Source organism: Oculina patagonica, chromosome 12, assembly GCF_052425735.1.
Source record: "Oculina patagonica isolate OP01 chromosome 12, crgOcupat, whole genome shotgun sequence".
Classification (NCBI taxonomy): Eukaryota; Metazoa; Cnidaria; class Anthozoa; order Scleractinia; family Oculinidae; genus Oculina; species Oculina patagonica.
The window spans coordinates 14,817,958-14,842,477 of record NC_135769.1 but is presented as its reverse complement, the minus strand read 5'-3'; the positions used below and the strand labels follow the sequence as shown (position 1 = coordinate 14,842,477).

The 24,520-nt window shown below is 39.0% G+C and overlaps 2 protein-coding genes and 1 long non-coding RNA gene across 3 annotated transcripts; 1 reads left to right on the top strand and 2 right to left on the bottom strand.

Moving 5' to 3' along the window:
• Window positions 1–524: 524 nt before the first annotated feature.
• LOC144631523 (uncharacterized) lies at window positions 525–3,001 on the bottom strand. The gene is made up of 2 exons (XM_078489967.1): window positions 2,416–3,001; window positions 525–1,712 (listed from the first exon to the last, which is right to left on the bottom strand). Exons 1-2 carry the CDS (start codon window positions 2,566–2,568, stop codon window positions 1,125–1,127), a joined length of 741 nt encoding a protein of 246 aa, XP_078346093.1. The 5' UTR covers window positions 2,569–3,001; the 3' UTR covers window positions 525–1,124.
• A 285-nt stretch (window positions 3,002–3,286) lies between these two features.
• LOC144631524 (uncharacterized) lies at window positions 3,287–4,370 on the top strand. The gene is made up of 2 exons (XR_013566761.1): window positions 3,287–3,475; window positions 3,663–4,370. It is a non-coding gene; the product is annotated as an uncharacterized LOC144631524 (long non-coding RNA).
• A 12,687-nt stretch (window positions 4,371–17,057) lies between these two features.
• On the bottom strand, window positions 17,058–19,741 carry LOC144631443 (vesicular inhibitory amino acid transporter-like). The gene has a single exon (XM_078489869.1). The coding sequence runs from the start codon at window positions 19,481–19,483 to the stop codon at window positions 18,167–18,169; it is 1,317 nt and encodes a 438-aa protein (XP_078345995.1). The 5' UTR covers window positions 19,484–19,741; the 3' UTR covers window positions 17,058–18,166.
• Between the last annotated feature and the right edge of the window lie 4,779 nt (window positions 19,742–24,520).

The window sequence follows — 24,520 nt, the reverse complement described above, 5'->3', positions numbered from 1 at the left end:
TACTCAGTTGTATGTGTTGCAGCCACTTCTTGCCAAAAACACTTCAACTATAGGTTATATCACGCACTTTTGCTCGTTACTAACGAGCTTGCGTTTGCCATTCAACCACAATGAATACTCGTCTTTGTTTAAGTTAAAATAATGAAAGCCCCCTCAACTCCGACCAGCCATTTTCATGTAAAACTTGGAAATTTACGAACAAGGCGCATTGATCTTTTGGGATTCAGCCATCTTTTGATCCTAGGGACAAGACAGACGTTCAAACACACACAGTAAAATGACAATTTTTTGCTGGCAGTAATGTTTCAGAGTTGTTTCTTTGCTTTCAAGTTTTGAACAAAGCCCGTCACAAAATCAGTGTTGTTAGAACTCGACACTTTGACAGCTCCGCACCGCCAGCTTTAATACCTTGACTCAATTCCTCGACAAAAAGGCAGTGACTATGTACATGTTTTTCTCATCAACCATAACCATACCTGACAAACCGTTTTCAGGATGATTAGGAGATAAAACTAAGATCACAATTTCACGTCAAATGGTTTATTACTGAATACCATAGTTCACTAACAACCAGCCCTCTTATTGCCTCTTATTGATTACCTCACAGTGTGACGAAGCTTGGCTCTTACATATTGCGGCCACCACAGAGTAAGTCCGATGTCTCGGCAGGAGAATGCTCTGTTTATGTGGCTATGAAAATATCTGAAATATCTGAGTATATATATAATAAATCAATGTATCCTCTTCCAACCATATAGCGATGCTTGATTGACGTTCTAGGAATCAAAAAAACAACTTGACCAAATAAGACGTATTCAGGCGTATTTGCATTGAAAGAGTGATATCGGTCATCAACGATGACTAGTTTAAACGGCGATGTGTATGTACAATTATTGGCCATTTGTTTAATAATTTTGTTAAATAAAGTCGTTTCATGCATGCAATTAAACGATGTCGTTTCCATCACATCAACTAAATAATCAGAAATTCACAATATAGCATAAATTGCATATACAACATTGATATTTAACAAACTGAGTCAAATGTTACCGTCTCTATGCTGTCGATATGCGTCGCGAAACTGAACAGGTGACTGAGAACTTTGTACAATTTACTATAGTTTCCTAAATTAGCGGATGTATTTTCTTTATGTGTGAAGATCGGTGGTCCGAGCGACTAAAAGACCTTCCGCATAGAGGACAGACGTACGGTTTTTCTCCAGTGTGCCGTCGATAGTGGCGCTTGAGCTCGTCCGATCTGCGGAAACACCACCCACAATCTTCCCACGGACACAGGAAGGGCTTCTCCCCGGTGTGAATACGCTTGTGAGTCCCGAGGTGCGAGCTCTTCGTGTAACGCTTTTTACAACCAGGAAAATCGCAATGAAAAGCGTGGCTGAGTTCCAGTTCACTGCCAGAGAATGATGGAAAGGCCTGTTGTGAAGTGAAACTAAACCCGTTCAGATTGCTCGTTGTAGTGGTAGTGGTTGTCGAAGTTTGAAGAGTTACTTGTGGCCACTCGAGCTTAAGATTGCAAGGAGGTACAGGCGCTGCTTGTGCAGCATTACACATGTTGCCCAGTGACTCTGGAAAGCGACAGTCCCTTTTCATCCCATCTTCGAACTTTGGTTGAGGAGAGTTTACATTTGGCGATGATTCCAGTGGTGTTTCCGGAGTGGAGGAACACAGGTAGCTATCCATTTCGTTTAGTGTCTGCCAGAAAGAAAAGCCGGTTTAAGTTTGATTATATAGCTGGCATGCTTGATCAATTGAGCTCCAATGATCAACTCAATTTAGGATTTTAGTTGACAAGGTCCACAACGGACTCATTAGCAAGGTTTTCGGTAAGCTGCTTTGGTTTTGTTATAAAATTGATTGAGGTTGTGATATGGGCAGGCACTTGGGATGTCAGTATAGTAAACATTTACTGCAGTTAAAACGTCTGGTCAGACCCCTGTAGACTTTGACAATTGCAGTTTTAATTGTCGTGTTTCGTGTTTACGGGCCACGAGTCTCGCTTAATTTGACTTTGACTCGGTCAAAAATTCGAAAACTATCTTTATTTACTGACTTGCAGTTGAGCTTAATTTTCTTTCATATGGATTAATATAGCCTATTATTTGGATATCCCGAGGGAGGAAAAGAATCTGGGAAATAACCTTGACTAATGTTTTGTGACTCTACAATTGTTAAAGAAATTTTTGGCAGGTTTCTAATTTACTTCCTATCGCAGTTTACGTCAGTTATTTACAACCATGTCTAAAACGTGAAATGGCGAGCATTAAACCGGCGTGACAATAACTTTTCCTTTATTTGAATTGTATTTTATTTTCAAAGCCTGCGATTCGTGAACGCAGCCGTTTATCAATCAGCGCACAAATGAACACCAAATTTCTTTACAAGGATCGTTACTGACCTGTTGTAGTTCATCCTCGTTGTTAGGAATGAGCAGCGAATAGATCCCCGCCGTCAAAGGATTTCCCTCGGCTTGGTAGGAGTTCGGGTACGTTAAACTCTCCGTTACCCGTACCAAATCGTCGTAATTCGCATAAGCCATACGGATACGCATAAGGATCGCTTCTTTGTAGGTCAGTCCAAACTAAATACTGTCTGAGGTTAAATAACTCCTGGTAGAAGCGAGTGTTTGGCAGTGCAAAGAATTTACGCTGCCTTCTTCCTGATTGCGTGTCAGTGTTTAAGACTGAGACGTGGGTTTGCGTGGATCCTTGCGGCACGCGAGTCAGGTGCCGATTCCGCGCTAATCTGGCTGGACCGAGTTTTCTTATGCAAAGTTCTATATGCACCGTTATTCTATTCTAAACACTTCCCCCAGGCTAAACTGAAGAGCGGTCACGCTGAAGCGATCAAGAGCAACTTATCAACAGTGCGTATCTTAACTCAAATGAAGACGTTCTACGGGCCCGCATTTGCCTTATAGTTACTGTTAGTTTGAAACAACTATCAATTCTGCGTCAAGTATACAATAGGGGTTCATTTAGAGTAGGTTGATAATCGATAGATAAAAAGAAAAGCCTCGAATTATTAACGACTCGCTTCAGCAGTCGTTTTGTCACGCCGAACTCTCGAGAAGGTCGTGTAACCTTCGGATCACCTTCGCGAATCCCGATTGGTTACCGAAATAGATTCGTGTTCTATCTTCGGCCTCCGACTACAATATAGAACGTTCGCGACACTCTCGTTTCGTCTCGGAAATTGGTTATTGCGAAACATTGACACGAACATGCTGCTCAGCCACATGTAACGCTTAATGGGGAAAGGTAGGTATAATAAAAGAAACTGTTTCATCTTTCTGATTTCGTTTCTATATTTAGGTAGAGCTTGATTGGAGTAAATCGATGCTCTTTGCTTGAGAAGTGATTTATTTTGATATAAAATATCGTTAAAACCAGAGCATATTGAGTATATATGCATACTGCTCCTCGGAAAATTTGAAAGTGCGAGTTTTGCTTTGAAAGGTAAGAATTTCGTTTATTGGGGAGATTGTTTACCCTGCGACTTACTTACCCTGCGACTTACTTTTAAGAAGAAAATACGGAAAATATAAGAAACAACTGAATTTTATAGCGATGTTATTCAGATGACTTAAGCTCGTCTCAACTGAACAAAAAGGTTCGCTTCAATGTGAATTTTTTTCCTTTATAGATTGAAAACCATAGCAACACGGCTGCTAAGAAAGAGGTCAGTCAGTTTGTTCGTTGGTCGTCGGTTTTGCCGCAAAGAGCAAGGTGTCTTAAAATTGTCTTCAACGAGTAGTGCAATTTTTTAAAATTTTGATTGCGTGACCTTCAAGTCTCGATCAATATTATAAATATTATTGTCTTTGAAGCGAAATTAGCCGACAGTGGTTTACCCAGGCATGCATTTTCGCCCACGCACCTTTTAAATTGATGATACGCTTTTTGAAATAAAATGTTTTCCCTCTCTTTTAAATTACCAGATTAAATTGACGTTTATTTTTACTCTTGGCCCTTGCCTTCCATCTAAATTTACCCTCAGCTTAAATACGGTATGTTTATACTAAAATATTAATGACTCGAATACAGCCGCCAGCGTGCTATGCGAGCTCAATAAATAAAACATACCATCGACCATATTTTCTTTCTGAACCTCGACCTCCCACCAACTTTGCAAGTTTTTTTTGTAGCTTCAGACCTCGAACAATGCTATTAAGCATGTGAAATGTCGACACGTTCAAACGTTCGTAAACGTAGCTTGAATCGAAATGAACTAATTCCTGAGAGACAAGCTGTTTCAGATGTCTTTGTCCACTGACATACAATCGAATATAACTGTTGTACGTTCTAAAATCTCTACAAAATAAAATGATAATTAAAGGCATTTTATCAACAATATATTTCCCTCATGGTTTTAAAGACCGTTTACACGACAGAGAAAATTAGGTAAGGAGCCGTCAAAAATTGGTCCGCACCCAGCCAAACTTGTAGAGTTTTAGCGGCCTATGGCCCCGCGAACACCTGACTGTTTCTCTTCCAAAATTATCGGATCCGGGCCAATTTGATCAGTGACGCCGGTCCGTATCCACATTTTTCTGTCGTGTAAAACAAACTATAAATTCAGACGATAGTCTTTCTTGTGAACGCCTATGGCTCTGCGAAAACTTTACAGGCGCGTTTACACGGTAGAGAAATTTGGGTACGGATCCGTCACAAAAATGGCCCGGACCTAACCACTTTTGTTGAGAAACAGTCAAATCAAAATGGGGCCATAGGCGCCTATGGCCCCGTTTTGATTTGACTATTTCTCTACAAAAGTGGTGAGGTCCGGACCAATTTTGTGACGGGTCCGTACCCAAATTTCTCTACCGTGTAAACGCGCCTGTTCCAAAAATTATCAGGTCCGGACCAATTTTTTGACGGGTTCGGATCGATTTTTTTTTTTGCCGTAGTGCAAATGGGCCTTGTATTGTACCTAGTTACGTGACTTTCGGCGGCCACTTCACCGAAGTTTCAAATGTCGTGCCGGCAAATATATACATTTAATATATATTAAAACATCCATTTGTTGTGAAAGCAGCTTGGTATTGTTGGGATAAAGTTGGCATTTATTGTAGCTGTTGTAGCAGAAGTAGGAATTTCGTTGCAGCTGGGCAATAAAACAGAAATACAATTTTTCTACTGTTGGTTGTGACGCCTGTCTAATGACCTCATTCTATCGTCTGAATTTATAGTTTGTTTGAACGTTCGTAGAGTGCAGGATTAGCTTCGACTAATCGTCTCTAGCAAGACACTTGAAAAGGTGATGTCAAACATAGTGCACGAAAGTATCCTTTCCTTTCCATATGAGCTCACTCACGCTGTACAAATACTGAAATGCGATAAGATGAAACTGATAGATTTACGAAACAAGTGATGGTCTTGTTATCACTTCTATCATCGTATCGCATCAGTTGAAGATCTGTATATTCAATGTATATTCAATTGGACACGTTTCATGCTGCTAAAACTGATAAATCGGTTTTAAGTTAAGTTCTACTCAGCCATTGTTTTATCACTAAAGATGCTTTTATCAGTAAGTATACCGATAACTCGAACTGATGGCCGAGGCGTATTTTTCAGAAAATAATGCGATAAGTAAGGAAAGGGCTTCAACAAATGTTAAATGATAAAACTGCAATATCTGTTAAAAAGCACAGCCATAGGCGTACGGGCCCCTCGGTCCTGGGGGGCGGGCCTTGCCGTGGCTGGGTTGAGCCGAGTGGCATGACGTGCATTGGTCCCTGTGCTCTTCATTTGTGGCGTCGTCCGGGCCCGGTCTTGTCCTTTCGTCGGTAATGTTCCTATTTTTTTTCATTTTGTTACAATTTTGGGATGCTTTGTTCCCCCCCCCCCCCCATTTGAGTGCGGAAGGGATGAATGGGTTTGTGCTGCCCTGAGAACTACATCTGGTCAGCGCTTCACACACTCGTCTCACCCGCGCAAACGCTCAAACTTGGAACTGATTGCATTTGAATCAACGAGGGTCACGCAGAGAGAGGGTTGCGCAGAAGAAATGAAGCAGATGAATGAGAAATGGACTGAACAGTTCGGTATTTCAGTCTTTTCTTTGTGTATTCGTTTTGACTTAATGTTGACTAAACTTTTCGGCTTATTTTTTATTTTTTTCTCTTGCTTTCCCGATTCCAAGCATTTTCCCGAAACATTTTGGCACTGGGGGCTGCAGCCCCCTCCCCCCCCTCGTACGCCTATGAGCACAGCAATAGCCGTTAAAAGGAATATACCACGTTCTTAAACTCATTGCGTATTAATATTGGATTGTATTGGAAAGAAAATCAAACAAAAATAAAATTGATTGAAGTACGTGATGGGAATTTTAATTCTTGTTATTTTGTAATGCACATTGTGAAATTGTCTGTAATTTATGCAGTATTTTATATTGGTCATTATTCTTTAGTTAATTATGCTCGGTATGTTCAGGTGAATGATTTTTACAAACATTTCAATTTGAGAGCTTTTTAAACCCTTCTAAACCCTGTAAAATAAACACTATATGTTTACCAATGTTAAATGTAATGTAACTAGAAAACTGAGAAACTCTGAGGCTGTAAAACAACTGGGAGCCTGTTGTTGCAGTCATGATTCAGTTCTGTCAGTTCTTTTTATTCGTGACGCTCAGAGGAATTAGCATTGCAGTAACAATTGTTCGTAATATTTTGAAAAACGTTCTCTCTTAATTTCACAGAAGCCTCCTATGCGTTCTTTTGTTTAATCGCGACTTAAGAGATGAGAACAACTGTTCGTCTTGCCGAAATCCAGAATTTTTAAAGGCAGCTTAATTTACTGCACCCTTCAATCTAACACGTGTACTCTGAAGTTCAAACCCCAATAATAAATGACTGCGTTTTTGCTTGCCGTCAATCATAATTACAAACCTTGAAAAACAAAAACAAACTGTATAAACGTAAAAACGGTATATTTTTGTAGAGGCACACAGTAAACGTGTCATCAAAAAGGCTTGTTGGATAACAGGAATATAGTCGTTTCCAGAATGAGCCTAGGTCTATCGTGAACAGGTACGTGCCCGGTTAAATGTTCAGTAGAACCGAGAATTAATCACAACGGAAATTCGTTTTAACTGATAACTACTCTATTCGGTGATCAAATCTTGGGTTGAATTGCAAAATACCCGGTCTCATTTATATTCCGGCTTTGTTGAGCTTCTTACTACAACAATCTAAGCCGATTGTTTCTTTTCTAATCAACATAGAGAGGTACAGTAACGAAGAATACGGGATGCCCTGCCCCATTCATGATCAGATAAAACATTTAATTCCCAACAATGGTTACGAAGCGTTTTTTTTTTTCGGGCACATGATAATTGCGGGACCACTTTTGTTTTGCCTTGTCTTTTGTTCTGCAGCTGGGGCAGCCAAGTTGTAAAATAACATATGTAAGCGCATTTCTAAGCAGTTATCAAAGTAATTAACAACAAAACATTAACACCGTTCCGGTTTGTTATCTTTTTTATCAACTACATGTAGCTTTTCTCGTTTCCAGATAATGTTTGATCGAAAAATTTAAAATTGCAAAGGACATTGGCTTCGGAAACTTTTTCTAATCACGAAATTCCATGTTGCGAAGCATCGACCCTCCAAAAACTCGAAATTGCGTTGGCGCTTAAGTTTCCCGTACTCGCTCTTTGTAGCTCTTTTTGTTCGTGAGCGTGGTTTGTTTTGTTTGGCAAGTGATCATGCGTTGTAACCTTTGGTCGCAAGTGCATGCTTAATAATATTGAGAGCGCATATGACCGCATGGGTAATTGACAGGTAATTGATCGTTTATAATATAAAGGCATTGTTCATGTTGAGTACCGCTTGGGACAAAAACTTCCGTTTCCACGCATATCAGACACTTCACCCTTTGTCTCAACCGGGCTTTGTAATTAGACAATAACAACACTCAGTGTTGTCTCTTAGCGGCGCCAACACCAGCCATTGACTGTAGTGGGCATTCTCAGCCTCACACCGTCACTGTTTATAAACCTGTGAATTATTTTTCAAAACAGGATTCACAACTCTTCCCCTTGGAGCCTTGAAATATATGTGCATTATTGCTTTGCAGCCCCAAATGATGAGGCCCCATTGGAGAGAGGGGGGGGGTGGGGGTGTCTCTGTACGTTTACGGTATTTGGGTAAAATTATAGGGATACAGGATATTTGTGGGAAAAATAAACGGGATACGGGATACTTCTAAAAGAGATTCTGGGGTATGGAACATCAATGTTGGGGATACAAAAATTAACGAGATACAGGATATTTAGGTCGACCTAAATATCCTGTATCTCGTTAATTTTTGTATCCCCAACATTGATGTTCCATACCCCAGAATCTCTTTTAGAAGTATCCCGTATCCCGTTTATTTTTCCCACAAATATTCTGTATCCCTATAATTTTACCCAAATACCGTAAAATTCCGGTTAAATTACAAGCCCTGGGCTTATACAACTTCGTACGGGGTTGGCTTATAAATGGAGGGGCTGATATCCGGGAGGGCTTATAAGCGGAATAAAAAAGTTTTTAAACGAGCCACAAGAGTGTTGATCGAAATACGTTTTTAAGTTAAAAACGCATAATAAACAACATTTAGCCCTGTTAACCGGGCGGGGCTTATAAGCGGGAGGAATTTTACGGTATCCCATTTCCCCATAACCCTAATAGATGAAACCCTCGCGTCATGATCTCACATTCCTGACGTGAGGGTTTCATCACGTGCAACTGACGTGAGGGTTTCATCAGGGTCATCCATTGTTCAGTTGCACGTGATGACTATGCCTGCGACTTTATTATTGTTTTCAATCCAGTAGCTTATGTTCTCAAAACAAAACAACGGAACTGAAATTGTTAGATAAAATGAAACATCGCCAGCGCAAGGCCGTGCGATTCGATCAGTTACTATGAATCACCAAAGAACCGGGCAGAACAAAAGTTTTGTTTAAAAAGAAAAAAACAAACGTTTTCGTTTTATAAACGATGTTTTATTCCGTTTAAAGTCACAGATCACCACGCGGTGTTAAAATCCCTCTTTCAAAATGATTCTTTTGCAATTGCGTTGAATAAAGACACAATGTTAAGACTTGATTGTGTGATATTTATATCTTAATTGGCATTGCCTGAAAATGCGGTCTTGTGAAAGACGTTGGTGTAAATGGTAGCCGGGCGCATACTGACCCCTTCTTTGTTAGACAGTCACCCATGACCAGTTGCGTGTCCAAGTGTTTTATACAATGCCTTTTTATCACTTAAATACTTCACACTCGCGAAAGGTTTTAATTACCATTTCAAAGAAAATACCTGAGTCACTGCTCAATGAAGCTTAGAATAATGGAGACGCCAAAGAAAAGGTTAAGTTTAACTGCCATTTAGTGATATCAAGACATCGCTTTTTTAATTACCTCAGTTCATCAAATGCATGTTCAGTGGGGCAACACGCACGTAAAACGTGAAATGAAATCTAAAATCTCTTAACTTCTTTCGAAAGTAAGCACGAAAGAATATGACAATGAAAGTGTCATATTTTTTTCGACGTTTTTGCTTGTTAAGCAAAAATGGTAGAATAGGGGTTAGTAGACAAAATTTGGATCCACATATTTGTAAACTCTCAAGGGACTTTTTTAATTTCTCAAGGGACTGTTTAAATTTCTCAAGGGATTACTTTCCGCTGTGGGTGATCACTTGCGATTTCGTGGAAAAAACGTGACTTGTCACATTTACAAACGTTATATAACAATTTTAAAAGTGACATGTCAGCTTTCTTATCTCAACGCACGTGTGTCTGAAAGGCGATCTATAAAAAGCGTCGCACAAACAATGGATTGCGTAACTAAAACACGAATAAATAATCACTAGCACTTACATCGCGTTGAGAGCAATGTTGCATGAATCGGCTTTACAACACGCGATAGTATCTACGCAGTTCGAGTGGAATTTCAGTCAAAGACAGCAAAATTCTTTCGTATTTCATCTTTAAATATAATTCGAAAGCATTCACTGTATATGTGGCTTTTGTTTAATCCTGGGTCTTGATATCCGACCCTCGCCGAGCCTAGACAAAACGCAGCTTGAGTGTAACGATTTGTTTACGCAATGTTTTCTCCGACAGTAGTCGGAAATATCCGTATTTTTTTCGTGCTTTTTCATGGAGCAATCGTAACGGTACGGCCTTGAACACATTGAACGGTGGTCTACCTATAACAATTCAAATATAGCGTCGCAAAAACAAAGCGTCGAACGCATATTTTGCTGTTTCATTTGCTAATTTCGCTGCCGTAATCGACTGCCTCGAAAGGTCCTTGCAGTTTTAAAGTATAGAATTGTCAGATCTCGCTGAAATTTGCACTGTTTATTTGTGTAATGTTAAGGAATATGTGTATAAATATCCGGCGCGAACGAGCCGTTTTTGACAAAATTATATGGCTGCATTTCCTCCGCGAAGATAGGAAATTGTTAAATTAAACTACTGCAAAGAAACTGTAATGATAAGTTCGAAGAACAATGCGCAGGATAAACCTTCGACTCATACTTCATGCAAAAACGTCGATATCTCGAAGAGACTTTGATCAATGAAGTGGACCGTAACTTAGAAATTTATTTATACACCTTACTCGATGACAGCCCACTGTCGATACAAGGATTGCATACGTTCAAATCTATAGTTAGACGAACAGCGACTTATTTCATCTTTTATATCCATTCACACGTTGCGGCAGCGGGTATATTCTGTACATATATTACTTCTGAAGGTTATAAAGACTTTTCTTTTTATCAGTTATCTTCGTCAACTAATTTTATATGATTCTACCTATATACTTGGACTCAACAACGCGCGACCATCTCGTATTCACTCAAAAATGCCACACGTTTTTCCAACTAGAACACTATACTCAGAACGTCTCCAAAACGACCAGCTCGCGAGAGGGACCACGTTTATGGCTCATATTTTGAAACTTTTAAAGAAGGTTTTTTAAGCCGATCTGTTTTTCTTGTCTAACTTTTCGGTGACATCTGTTCACCTTCATCAGAGTGTCAGAGTAAGTGAAACTTTGTTTGTACTGTTTTAATTAAGATGATATTCAATATTTACTATTCAATATTTACTATTCAGGATGACACCCTGTGATTTGTAAATTGTACTACCACAGTGGTTCTGATCTGCTCTCCGACTACATGCATATAATGAAAATCAAATTAAACGTTTTATCGTGAAAATTTCTATCTACTTATCCTGTCCGAGACTGTTCATGGATGCACTTGTGCTGAACTCGGACTATAAATATGATTCAAGATTGAGACCAACTTTTTTTGGGCAGTTTTTGATGTTTTGATGACTGCCAGTGGCACGTTGATGTGATGAAAATCGTTTCCCTACTTACAATAACCAAGTGGGCAGAATATAGAGAATTTTATTTTTTGAAGGGTTTTTCCGTCTGAGATTTGAAGGGGGCTCATTATTAGACCTTACGCAAAAACCTTACTGGTTGTGTAACTGTATTGTATCAGTGAAAGAGTTAATTTGAATTACCATATTCAGGTCAGTAATTAATATCGTTAATGGGCGTTCCGTCATCCTTTCGAAATCTTTCACAGACTGGTGTATATTTCTACGAAACAACCAGCCAAACAACGCCTACAATTTAGCGTCCCCCGGTCTTGTTTGAAAACTTTATTGAAGGGAAATATGGCAAACATTACCGGTTTGTTGTTAAAACAAACTGACGAAAAATTGCAAATTGTCGGGGCCATCAAGAGAAATCCAGGGTTTCCCAGCCCGTTGAGCGTTAATATCGATAGTAATGAACTTTTTTACAAACCTAAAATATATTTTTTGCTTTAAAACGGAACAAAGTGGGATCTACTGATGTCTTCTCGATGTTTCATTTCGTCACCATACGAATATCAAGCGACCTTGAAACGGGCGAAGGGTATCCTGGGAAAATCTAAGTGCGTGTCTAAGCCGTACGTGTGTGACAAAAGAGTGTAAAGAAGTTTCTCGAATTTCGCGAAGGTTCGTGAATTTTGAAGAGTTACGAGCAATCATCCGTACTGTGAGAAAGAGAAACGGGATATCACAATAGATGCACTAGAAGCACTGGGATATTACAATAGAAGCAAAACACTTTCCAGAAGAAGTGGATTAATGTATAAAATGTTTAAAATAAACTCAGTGCACAGGATAAATACCCAATCCTGTTTTGTCGTTGTGCGGTAGTCTCTCAAACGCTACCGTAGTTGTTCGTCAGTTCTTGGACGATAGTTGCTACTCTTAGAATTTTATGCAACAAATTAAAATTTCTCAGCGGAACAGAAAACGGAACTTCAAAGAATGTGTACTCCAGGTAGGGTTGATCTGCATGAAACACTTACTTTCCTGCACTGATTTGTTCCTTTCTGCCCATATTGACCTGATTTATTCCACTTAACACATAACTTGAAACACTTCTTGAGGTTTCGATACGGTTTTCTTTCTTGAATGTGGGACTATTACCCTTCCAATGTTAACACTGAGTGAAACTTTTCGTTGTTTAAAGCGTGACAATAACCGATATGTTAATTACGTTCATGTTTATTTTTCTTCGTGCACGCAATTATATAGCACTCATTACAGTTTAATACACGCTAACCTGACTGTTCTGTTTACTACAGTATGAGTGATCCACAAAGACAAAAGACAGGCTCAAAATGCAATCTTCCGCAAATATTTAGTTTTGAAAGGATGAATGAAAACACTGCCGGTGTGATAATTTTTCGTATCAAGAGCGATCTATTCATCCAATACGGATTCCACACAACAAACCCAGTGGACTCCTCACATTTATTTGTGGTCATGATTTTATATAGGGCCGTAAAGTCCCATCAATAGATTATTTATTGCATGGGTCTCTCAAGTCATTACAAAGATAGCAATTTTCCGTGTTTTGCGTGTTGAGACCGATAATTATAATGCCATAGAATTAAAACTATTTTTAGCATTGATTAACGCCAGAAATTATATTCCCACTGTGTAAGTTTAAAACACTTAAGGGGAGGCGATATTCAAGTCAAAAAATAACGATAAGGTGTGTCAAATAATACAAGAATTCGAGTGTTTAACCCTTCATCAAAATTAAGAACACAAATTAGTAAGAAAACATGATGCAGTATCAGTGGAAATATAATATTAGACAAAGTACCAAATTAAACGTGTAAAAAGGAAGTTACACTATAATATTTAAGGGTGGAGTAAAAGTAGAAGGTATAGCAACAGTAGAAAGTTAAAGTGTAGCAACAGTAGAAGGTGTAGCAACAGTAGAAGGTGTAGCAACAGTAGAAGGTGTAGTAACAGTAGAAGGTGTAGTAACAGTAGAAGGTTCTGAGTACTAACAGTAGAAGGTGTAGCAACAGTATAAGGTGTAGCAACAGTACAAGGTGTAATCAACAGTAGAAGGTGCGAGTACCAACAGTAGAAGGTGTAGTCAACAGTAGAAGGTGTAGTAACAGTAGAAGGTGTAGTAACAGTAGAAGGTTCTGAGTACCAACAGTAGAAGGTGTAGCAACAGTAGAAGGTGTAGCAACAGTAGAAGGTTCTGAGTACCAACAGTAGAAGGTGTAACAACAGTAGAAGGTGCTAGTACCAACAGTAGAAGGTGTAGTAACAGTAGAAGGTGTAGTAACAGTAGAAGGTGTAGTAACAGTAGAAGGTGTAGTAACAGTAGAAGGTGTAGTAACAGTAGAAGGTGTAGCAACAGTAGAAGGTGTAGTAACAGTAGAAGGTGTAGTAACAGTAAAAGGTGTAGTAACAGTAGAAGGTGTAGTAACAGTAGAAGGTTCGAGTACTAACAGTACAAGGTGTAGTAACAGTAGAAGGTGTATCAACAGTAAAAGGTGTATCAACAGTAGAAGGTGTAGCAACAGTAGAAGGTGTAGTAACAGTAGAAGGTGTAGCAACAGTAAAAGGTGTAGTAACAGTAGAAGGTGTAGTAACAGTAGAAGGTGTAGTAACAGTAGAAGGTGTAGTAACAGTAGAAGGTGTAGCAACAGTAGAAGGTGTAGTAACAGTAGAAGGTGTAGCAACAGTAGAAGGTGTAGTAACAGTAGAAGGTGTAGTAACAGTAAAAGGTGTATCAACAGTAAAAGGTGTAGTAACAGTAGAAGGTGTAGTAACAGTAGAAGGTGTAGTAACAGTAGAAGGGGTAGTAACAGTAGAAGGGGTAGTAACAGTAGAAGGTGTAGCAACAGTAGAAGGTGTAGTAACAGTAGAAGGGGTAGCAACAGTAGAAGGTGTAGTAACAGTAGAAGGTGTAGCAACAGTAGAAGGTGTAGCAACAGTAGAAGGTGTAGTAACAGTAGAAGGTGTAGTAACAGTAGAAGGTGTAGCAACAGTAGAAGGTGTAGTAACAGTAGAAGGTGTAGTAACAGTAGAAGGTGTAGTAACAGTAGAAGGTGTAGTAACAGTAGAAGGTGTAGTAACAGTAGAAGGTGTAGTAACAGTAGAAGGTGTAGCAACAGTAGAAGGTGTAGTAACAGTAGAAGGTGTAGCAACAGTAGAAGGTGTAGCAACAGTAGAAGGTGTAGTAACAGTAGAAGGTGTAGTAACAGTAGAAGGGGTAGTAACAGTAGAAGGTGTAGTAACAGTAGAAGGTGTAGTAACAGTAGAAGGTGTAGTAACAGTAGAAGGTGTAGTAACAGTAGAAGGTGTAGTAACAGTAGAAGGTGTAGTAACAGTAAAAAAAAAAAAAAAAAAAGGGGTAGAACAGTAGAAGGTGTAGCAACAGTAGAAGGTGTAGTAACAGTAGAAGGGGTAGCAACAGTAGAAGGTGTAGTAACAGTAGAAGGTGTAGCAACAGTAGAAGGTGTAGCAACAGTAGAAGGTGTAGTAACAGTAGAAGGTGTAGTAACAGTAGAAGGTGTAGAACAGTAGAAGGTGAGTAACAGTAGAAGGTGTAGTAACAGTAGAAGGTGTAGTAACAGTAGAAGGTGTAGTAACAGTAGAAGGTGTAGAACAGTAGAAGGTGTAGTAACAGTAGAAGGTGTAGTAAAGTAGAAGGTGTAGTAACAGTGAAGGTGTAGTAAAGTGGGTGTAGCAAAGTAGAAGGTGTAGAGTAGAAGGTGTAGTAACAGTAGAAGGTGTAGAACAGTAGAAGGTGTAGTAACAGTAGAAGGTGTAGCAACAGTAGAGGTGTAGTAACAGTACAAGGTGTAGTAACGTAGAGGTGTAGTAACAGTAGAAGGTGTAGTAACAGTGAAGGTGTAGCAACAGTAGAAGGTGTAGTAACAGTACAAGGTGTAGCAACAGTAGAAGGTGTAGCAACAGTAGAAGGTGTAGTAACAGTACAAGGTGTAGTAACAGTAGAAGGTGTAGTAACAGTAGAAGGTGTAGTAACAGTAGAAGGTGTAGTAACAGTAGAAGGTATAGTAACAGTAGAAGGTGTAGTAACAGTAGAAGGTATAGCAACAGTAGAAGGTGTAGTAACAATAGCAGGTTAAGAAACAGTAGAAGCTGTCTTTCTTTTTTTCGTTTTTCTTCCTCTCTTTCTTCCTTCGTTTCTTTTTTCGTTCTTTTTGTTTTTCTTTCTTTCGTTATTGTTTTCATTATTGGTTTGTTTGTTTGTTTGTTTATTTCTTAGTGTGTTTCTTTTTTTCCCTTTTTTCTTTCTTTCAGCTGCGCGAAATTCCCGAGTTAATTGAATGCCTGTTGTTTATGGACAGTGCCCGAGTCCGAGCCTGTCCGCAATTTTCACGTCTTGATACTGAAGTGACTATCATCATGTTTCGCTATCATATCTTTAATAGTTTAGTTTTTGCAATTGTGGCCGGGGTTGGGGCCTGTTTGTACTTTAGCTATCAGCCTTCAGATGTTATTTCAGTCTTTGTACAGGGGTGTTTAAGTTGCCTTCCGGTATGTTAGAGACCCATCCTAATAATTCTTGCACAGTGTGCTGTCCCTAACCAAACAGTGAGGGTAGTTTACAGAAACGTTGTTGGATCAAATCTTAAAGTTTACGCGAAAAGACTGAAAGGTAGTATAGGTAGAAGAGAGTGAGCTACTGTTCGCGCTGAACACTAATAAGATACAACCACCCGATGTGAAAACAAGGTACTTTTAGCCACAATGAATTTAAGAAGAATTTTCAAAACACAAAGCCATGTGAAAGCAAAGTAAAGTTACATAAAAAGGCCTCCAAAGAGGAAAAATAAACACCTTACGTGCAAAAATACAAACTTGTACATTTCAATGCACGCGTTTAAAAACGGTTTCACTCGAAAACGTTAACGTTGGCATGTTGTTTTCGGCCAGTGTCTATAGAACTAAGACCATAAGACAAAGACCATACTCACAGGGGTGTATTGGGTGCGGGGCTGTGGACTGGGCCGTAAATCCAATTAAGCCTTAATGTTAAACGAGGGTATTATTAAACGGTATTTGACTAAAAAAGGTGTTTCCCTTCGGATTGTGGATCAAATTGAAATGAACAGGTGTTAGTATTTGTTGGGGGGAGGAAAATCGGAGAATGGGCGAGAACCAACAACATATAAGACATATAGCGCTCTCTTTTGTATTACTCAATCTAATTTCTCGAACAAATTCGGCGTAAGCTTTCTGTTTCGTCAGTAAAAGAAAGACCATGCAGGGTAATTGATGGACGGGGTTGGGGTGGGGAGGGGGGAGGTTGAGGGTTTTGGCTCCTTCTTTGTCCTGTCCAATATGTATACCGCACAGTTTTTCATGCGTCATTTTGGACCGAGTGACCCCACTCCAGCCAGCCGGCCGCTTTACTTTACTGACTTCCAGCCAAGTGTGTTTCACTTCTGGCCGGCATGATCCGCGATTTGACATAGAAAAAGAATGGCCGTTTTGGGAATATTTTGTTTTGGTGTTTTGTTGAGATATTTCATTTCAAGAACGTTCACGAAAGTCTGTATTAAATTTTTTGCTTTATTCATCAATGTTTTAAAATTTGATTAACTCCCCAAAATCCGAAGAATTCGTACAGATGGAATTTTAATGTAATCTTATATTAAGAATTCAAATAATTCTTACACAGGAATGCAGAATATCCTCATATATCCTCGTTTAATGGGTTTAAACGAAAGACAAGAGCTTAAAACAATAACTTTACTTTACTTAGATACTCGATCGAATATCTTGATTTAACATTTCACCCAACAAAATTTTACCTGTAAGTATTTACAATTCTCTTGTTTCTAGTTCAACATTATTCTAAATTCTACTGTATTTTATTTACAACACACAACTTAGCCATAACAACGTCGCTTGAAGGAGTCCTTGAAGACAGTACTGTATGATTCATTGAATAATAAGGAAGGAAGAAAATAAAGCAGAGTTGCCTTTTCAGTAAATTTCCCCGTGCTTTGTTTACACCCAACTTTGTCTGTTTAGGATATAGGAAGAACCTGTCAAGCTAACAAACCCTAAAAATGCCGTTCTTTTATTTGCCTTGCATGATATTCAAAATTAAAATTAGGAAACAACAGTCTTCGTACATTTTTTTCTATTTTCTTTCATCTGCAATTTTATTGGTCAGTAAGAGCTTCATATCCATCATTATATTATGTTCAGTTTGTCCTTATTTCATACCCCTGTTTTAATGATATATGAGGGATTCTTTTTTAAAATTTCAAGAGTTGGAAGGACAAAAACCAAATTTTATAATGTCCTTTAAATGCTTTACGTAATTATTAGCATTTCTATGAAATAATAGGTATTATTTTGGTTATTGTGTAGGTGTAACGGGGGAGGGCGCTTACTGTGTTAGGTTAATTGCGAAAAGAAGTGGCAAAGGTTTGTGACCGCGATTGACAGCTGTCTCTAAAACAAGGAAAGTAAAAATACGATAAGAGATAACGTAAAGATACTTGCTATATACTTGCCCAAGAAAATTGCTTAAGCAAGCGCTAACTAAGTTGTGTCAGCGGAGGAATTTATTTTTGAATACCAACGCCAACGCAGGTAAGAAAATATATTTTCTAACATAAAGTTTTTGGACAGTGAAGCCAAAAAGAAAATTCCAAAATAAATTCTCCAGTGACGAATAATCGAAATCTATTCTTGAATTTTTTTCTCTGGTAACATACCCGCCTGACGTCAATCTAGACCTCAATCTGTTTTTGAGATAGCAATGTGGTGAACTACTCGTTACTCGTCAGGTTCGATTCCCCACATTCTATAAAAATCATACTCTTTAGCGATCTGAATGGAAGAAAACACTACTCCACATACACAGCCTACGATACCAAACACAGCTATAGATAAGTCAAATAGTATATGATACCAAGGCATAGTAGAATAATGAAGCTTAATATGGAAAAGACAGGGATAAATTAGCACTAGAATTGTGCCGGTAAAACTACCGACAAAGGCCATTAATAAACCGAAATGTGGCACGAAAATTGCCACTAGAGTAGAGAGCAAAATAAAAACGAACCTGAATACCAATTTTGGGGTTGAATTCTTGTTGCACCGAAGCGGTTCGTCTTTGAGTTCGGCAAACAGGGGGATATTGAGCTGGTATTCAAATATATCATAGAGAGTGAACATAGGGACGACATAAAACAGTAGGGCCGTCACAATAACTGCTAAGGAAAGAGTGATGCGAAAAGCGCCATGCGGAATACTCAATGTCATGATCTGCTCGGTGTGTTCTCGGAAACAAAAGAACACCAGGATTCCATAGTTGAACTTGATGATGGTAACAAGCGTATAGGTGAAATCCATGATGGCGTTGAACTCTCCTGGGTATCGCATGGACTTCTCAATGATCGGCAGATAGGCTTGCGAGGAATACGTCACCACGATTATTCCCATGGCGATGGACATTTCTTTGAACTTCAACGAAGCTAGCTCGTGTGTCTTCCATTGATGATAGTGAGCCAAGGCATATACCAACACACAGGTTGAAGTGACCAGAGCGACGATAACAGTCAAGATACTGATCCAAGATATGTGCTTCATTGTACGTACGCCCGCGCACGGCAGCACGGCAATGGACACGACAGCTATCCAAACGCTCTCCGACACGAAGCTATCCGGAAAAGTATGGTGTAACACAGTCCCACACATGATAAGAAACAGAGTGCAATGCGAGAACTGCTCAAAAAAGTTAGTAATGTGCACCATAACACGGCCATAGCGCGGCCAGAACGCTTCACCCAGGTCAGCATACGTCGACTTGGAGAGATTTTCATAAGCCGTGTCCTCTCGCAAGCAGTAGATCAGGAGCTTTCCTGTGTAATTGCCGAGAGCAGCGACGAGAATTATGAGAATAATTCCCCAATAACCTGCCAAACGTATAACATATGGCATGGCAAGGACTCCTGTGCCCATGTTGGCGTTAAAAATATTGAAAAACGCTTGAAGAGAAGAGGTTTTGTTCTCTAACTCCTTTTCGTCATCATCTTGGCCTGTTTTCTCTCCTTTACCCAAAAGGGGCGAAGATGCTCTAGACTCACTCATGGCGAAATCTTTGCCAGTTCGTATCACTTACATTTAGTTGTTGTTCCTCTCGAATATTATTATGTCAATATTCTCTCAATGTCATTTCGGATATTCCTTCGATCACTGTTTTGTACTTTAACCAGAGAAATGCATCTTGTAGAAACCAAACTAATACCGGGTTTATAATGATTCAAGGAGCACTTTCCTGTTTTCAAATGATCTTTCTTTGAATAAAACGTTCAAGCCTTCGCACAAACAATTTATTGTCTTTATTTGAAGGTGCTCTTAAACGTTATTAGCACACGAACCAATTACCTGAACTTTAACGCGTAACACTGACCAATCAAGAGCGACACAACATGGTGAAAATATAACTAATTTCCACCTGCCAGTAAAATGGTCTGTTTTTTGAACATTCTCACGCAGACAGTTGAAAAGATGCCTTTACTTAAATCTTTATTTATGGTCGCTGTCTTTGAACGAGATAAGCAGAGGAGACGCGAGATTTTTTGGTCATGTTCAACGCGGAAAATAGAATTTTGTTTGAATTTTCAACCATTCTTTCTACCATTAATAATTTAATCAAGTATTCAGTGCAGAGTAAATTGGCTACTTTTAGCGTGTTAGGTAATAATTTATGAACTTTCACTTGCCAAAGGAAGATACAAAAAATTATCAATTCACATACTAATAAGTGATAACAATGTTATTACGCGGCAAAAGACTCGTTTATTACGCTCGTTTCACTCCAGAATACATAGTTCCCTCATACATATAAACGTTCCTTTCGTTGCATGATTTTGAACCCAGTGAATTGTGACCGGAGACAAAAGACGCTTTATTTTTTGACAGTTATAAAATTTTGGCACGTGAATGAAGTAAATAATTTCCTGCGAAATTTTGAAGCTTTAGTGAAAATAAAGAGGCGTAAAAATGCAAAATTAGAAATAATCAAGTGCGTTTCTGCTGTAGTCATGCCGCTTATTTTTATTGTTTACCTTTTCACAAACCAAAATTAGCTTATCAAAATTTCCTTTTTGTGATTGGCATTCAAAATAATAGATATTATTTTTTAGAATGTACGAGTCGCGGTAGATAATTGTATTATTTACAATCGCATCGGTTCTTACCAGTAGGGTTTGTCAATATTCACGTGTGTCGCCCACACAATATATGGCTTTCTTTGAAATATCCGTTTTAATTTAAACTTGGCGATTTTTGTCTCTAAACTCTTTAAGTCTTTTAAATCAATATGGTCGCGACATTTTTTAAAAACATTGCCCAATCATCCTGATGTTACTGAAGTAAATGTGTTTTACAGTTAACAAGCTAATTCAACGAACATTTTTTAAAAGCAATAACGAAAAATTTTCAGTAACGTTTCTTTGCTAAGGGAACCTCGACTTTGAAGTTTCAAGCCGATTGAGGTGCATGATGAATAAAAACAAAAGAATAATTCTTAAAAATGCAATATATACAATGTTTGCGGCTTGAAGACCTTCTGTGCTAACGTTGATAAAGATACACAAAACATATTGTCGACAGCCACTAATTTATTGTAGAATTGTTTTTCTTTTTGCTTCCTTTATCTTCTTTAGTCTACGCCGAATTTCATACAGGACTTTACCCCATAACATGAATTGAATATTAAAGTACTGTTTTTTCTTCTTCTCTTTTTAATGTACAAAGAATTACATTTTCTACAGACAATGCTGTTACAGAATGGCACCTCAACCGCACCTGAACGAGTCCAATGAATTCAGACTGACCGTCGGCTAAGAGTTACTCTACAAATGAGTTGTAGAATAAACACAAAGTGTTTCAATAAAATATATTCTGATATGTGTTGGGAAGTTGATGCTGTTTCACGTTGCTCGCCAATCACAAAGTTTATAAATGGAGGAAACTTTTCTGGATCGAAGCAAAGCAAAATACGGGAGTAGGGTGTGTCGCTTATATCTCTGCGTAGCTTCAAGTAATTGGCCCTAGTTTTTTCGTCAGCTTAGCTTGCCATGCAGATTTTTCCGGATATACACGACTTGAACTTGCGATAAGATCTATCGCCATCACGATCAACCTCTGTCTATATAAATTTTCGCCATAGACAGTATGTATCCGATTAAGTTTAAGAGACTGTTTAATTGTAAGCAGATTATTAATTCTTAGGGGAAAGGTTCGGCATATTTAGAAAAGTACAATGTTCCCGTATCAATTTAGCATATGCTGTTTTGTGGATTACTCCGGTTTCGTATGACTTGATATAAGTATATTAGAATATACTAAAATAGTGGATAGCGTTTTCGGCGCGAGCTGATTGGCTACTCAAACCCCGAACATCCTTTGCTATTCACCTCCGAGCAACGCGCGCGAGAAAATTATAATCATTACAGGAATAAATAAGACAAAATCATTTTTTTCGGGTTATATTATCTCACTGTTTTAGTATATACTAAAACAACTATTCGCCTCAGTGTCGGTGCCGCTCCGCGGCTCGGTAAATATCCACCACTAGCACCTCCACCTTGGTATATAAAATAGTTGTTAATTCTAACCCCCGATTAATTTCTGCGCGCTCTCGTTGGAGAAACACATCACGTGGTACAAAATCGAACGACGGGTATCAAATAATAAACCCCGTCCGATTTAATATCCGTCGCCCGATTTTATAGAGGAGTGGAAAACAAAACGAAAAAGTCACCTTTTCCGGCAGGTTTTACCTTTTAATCAAATAATAGTGGTAAAAAGTAACGTAAACCAATCAACTTGCATTTATTTCAACCTCAGTTTAATTGTTTGTAACAAACTTGAAAGACGTGACACTCTGCATGGAAATTGATTTCTTACACCTACACAAGCGAAAGGTTTTGAATTTCGGCTGCTTAAAGTGCCTATGAAGTAAAAAACTTTTTTGCTTTTTTTGGTAGCTTATTATGTCTACTTTCCGAAAAGGTAAAAATAGAATAATGTCAAAGAGAGAGAAATCGGACTTTTTGCCGCCTAAAGTGCCCTCGGTAAGACAAAACAGTGGGTCCGGAGACTGGACACGAATTTGGCTCGAATGACGTAGTAAGTGGTTCCACGGATCAGTTTACACTTAGATTTTGTTGATACACAGTGAAGTTCACTACTTCAGCTGAAATTGTTGCTGCTTTTTCGTTGATAAATCAAAATCTTGTCCGACAAGAACGATATGTTGCCATCTGCGGACTTGGCAGAGCGGGTTTCTAGCAGAAATGAATCGCACAACGAAATATCGTGACACTAAATGGACTGAAGTAGCTAGTTGGACCTGTCCAACCGCCGCAAGCCGATCAAGCGCTCTTTCACACAAGCGCTGGTCGACGAGGACGATCGAAGTTCGGCGAAGCAGATTCAAATGAGAAATTCCCTATAAAAATGAATAACTAGAATTTTTATTGTTTCCAAAAGCACATACATCGACGGGCTTTGATTTTGTGAGTGGTTTCGCAGTGTCGCAATGTGCTTCGGAATTGACACGAGCGCTGCTTTGCCGCGCCGAGGTTGCTTGCTTGTCGAATGTGTAAATTCAGGTTACGGTACGCCTATCCCGGTGGTTATTCGGTATTATATAACGATCTGGTGATTTTAATACAAGTAGCGATCAGTTGCTCGCTTTCATTTTGATTGTGTTCTTGTGTGGGAAAGTACAGTGGACTGACATATTTCTCCGAAGCGTGAGAGTGACATAATTAAACTTGACAACACGGCAAGATAACACTTCTTCAAACTCAAGATTCAGCCTGCTCAAGATTAGCACTTTTTGACTTGAACGAAACCAAAAATTTCCTCTTCAAGAATAAACAGAACTGCAGTTGTTGCTCTTTATGGTTCGTTAGCTCTACGGTATATTTTCAACCGTCGACTTCTTTATCCGGATACGATAAATCCTGATTACAGTGCGTGTTTATCAGTAAATAATTCCGGCGAAGGCAGCCGTAAAATTTGTCCAAGATTTTGCAAGAACTCAGTGTATTGTTTAAAAGTACATTCGCCATAGAATACTACCGGAAATGCAGACGTAAATGACAACATTCGAAGCGCGCTACTTGAAAACAAACAAGCATTTCTAACTCACTCAAGTCGAATTTACATTCCATATTTTTGCTTCTTTCACAGATGCATTCGTTTGCGTCTGGCGATCGATCGTTTCAAGTGTTTGGGAAAGGAAACGACTGCTACCTTACGAATGATAAAACTATCTACTAACCATACAAATTAAATTTTGAGGAACGAAGTCTCATAATAAAAGAATAAGGCCCTGTTTATACGTCGAATTTAATTCAGACGAATTTAATTCAAATTAAATTCGTCGATTAGTCGACGTTAATTGCCGCCTGATTTAGACGTCGAATTTAATTCAACCGAATTTAATCTTTCACCCGAGTCTTCAGCACTTCTGACCAGTGGCGGGGATAATTCCCGCAAAAACTAACGGGAGATCGCGAATTTTTTCGGAGCGCGCAGATTTAACCAAAACAACCTGGCGAGGTTTACGAAGGCATTATTGTTGGAGAAAATATCCAGAGAAAGACAGCGGAAAAGGCAGCTGCGACGTCGAATGTTGACACTGGTAGTGATGAAGAAAAGGTTTCTTGCGCGAGATTGTTTATCGATTTGTGTGCTCATAGTCTACTAACTATGGTCTTCTGTTACAATTAGTCGAAGATGAAGATGTTCAGCGTCACCGGAGTTGTCATCGCAGTATCAGAAATACATGATGGTGGGAATTGGTCTGGGCGACATATGATGAAGGAAGATTCAAGAAAGCGTTTCGAGTGTCAAAAAAAACATTCAACTTTATTTTAAAGAGCATTCGACCCGACATTGAGAAAAATACCGTGACAGAAACCCCCCCAGGAGCACACTGCAAACAGTAACCAACACTTTTGTTTGCCTCCCATCCCACCGTTTCTTCGTTTTCTTCAGCAATCGAACATTCCAACCGAGCACACACACTTCTCCCACAAGCTATGCATGAATATTTTGTGGTCCTGTTGCAATTTATGCAAGCGGGCGGCATTTTTTTTCCTCCAC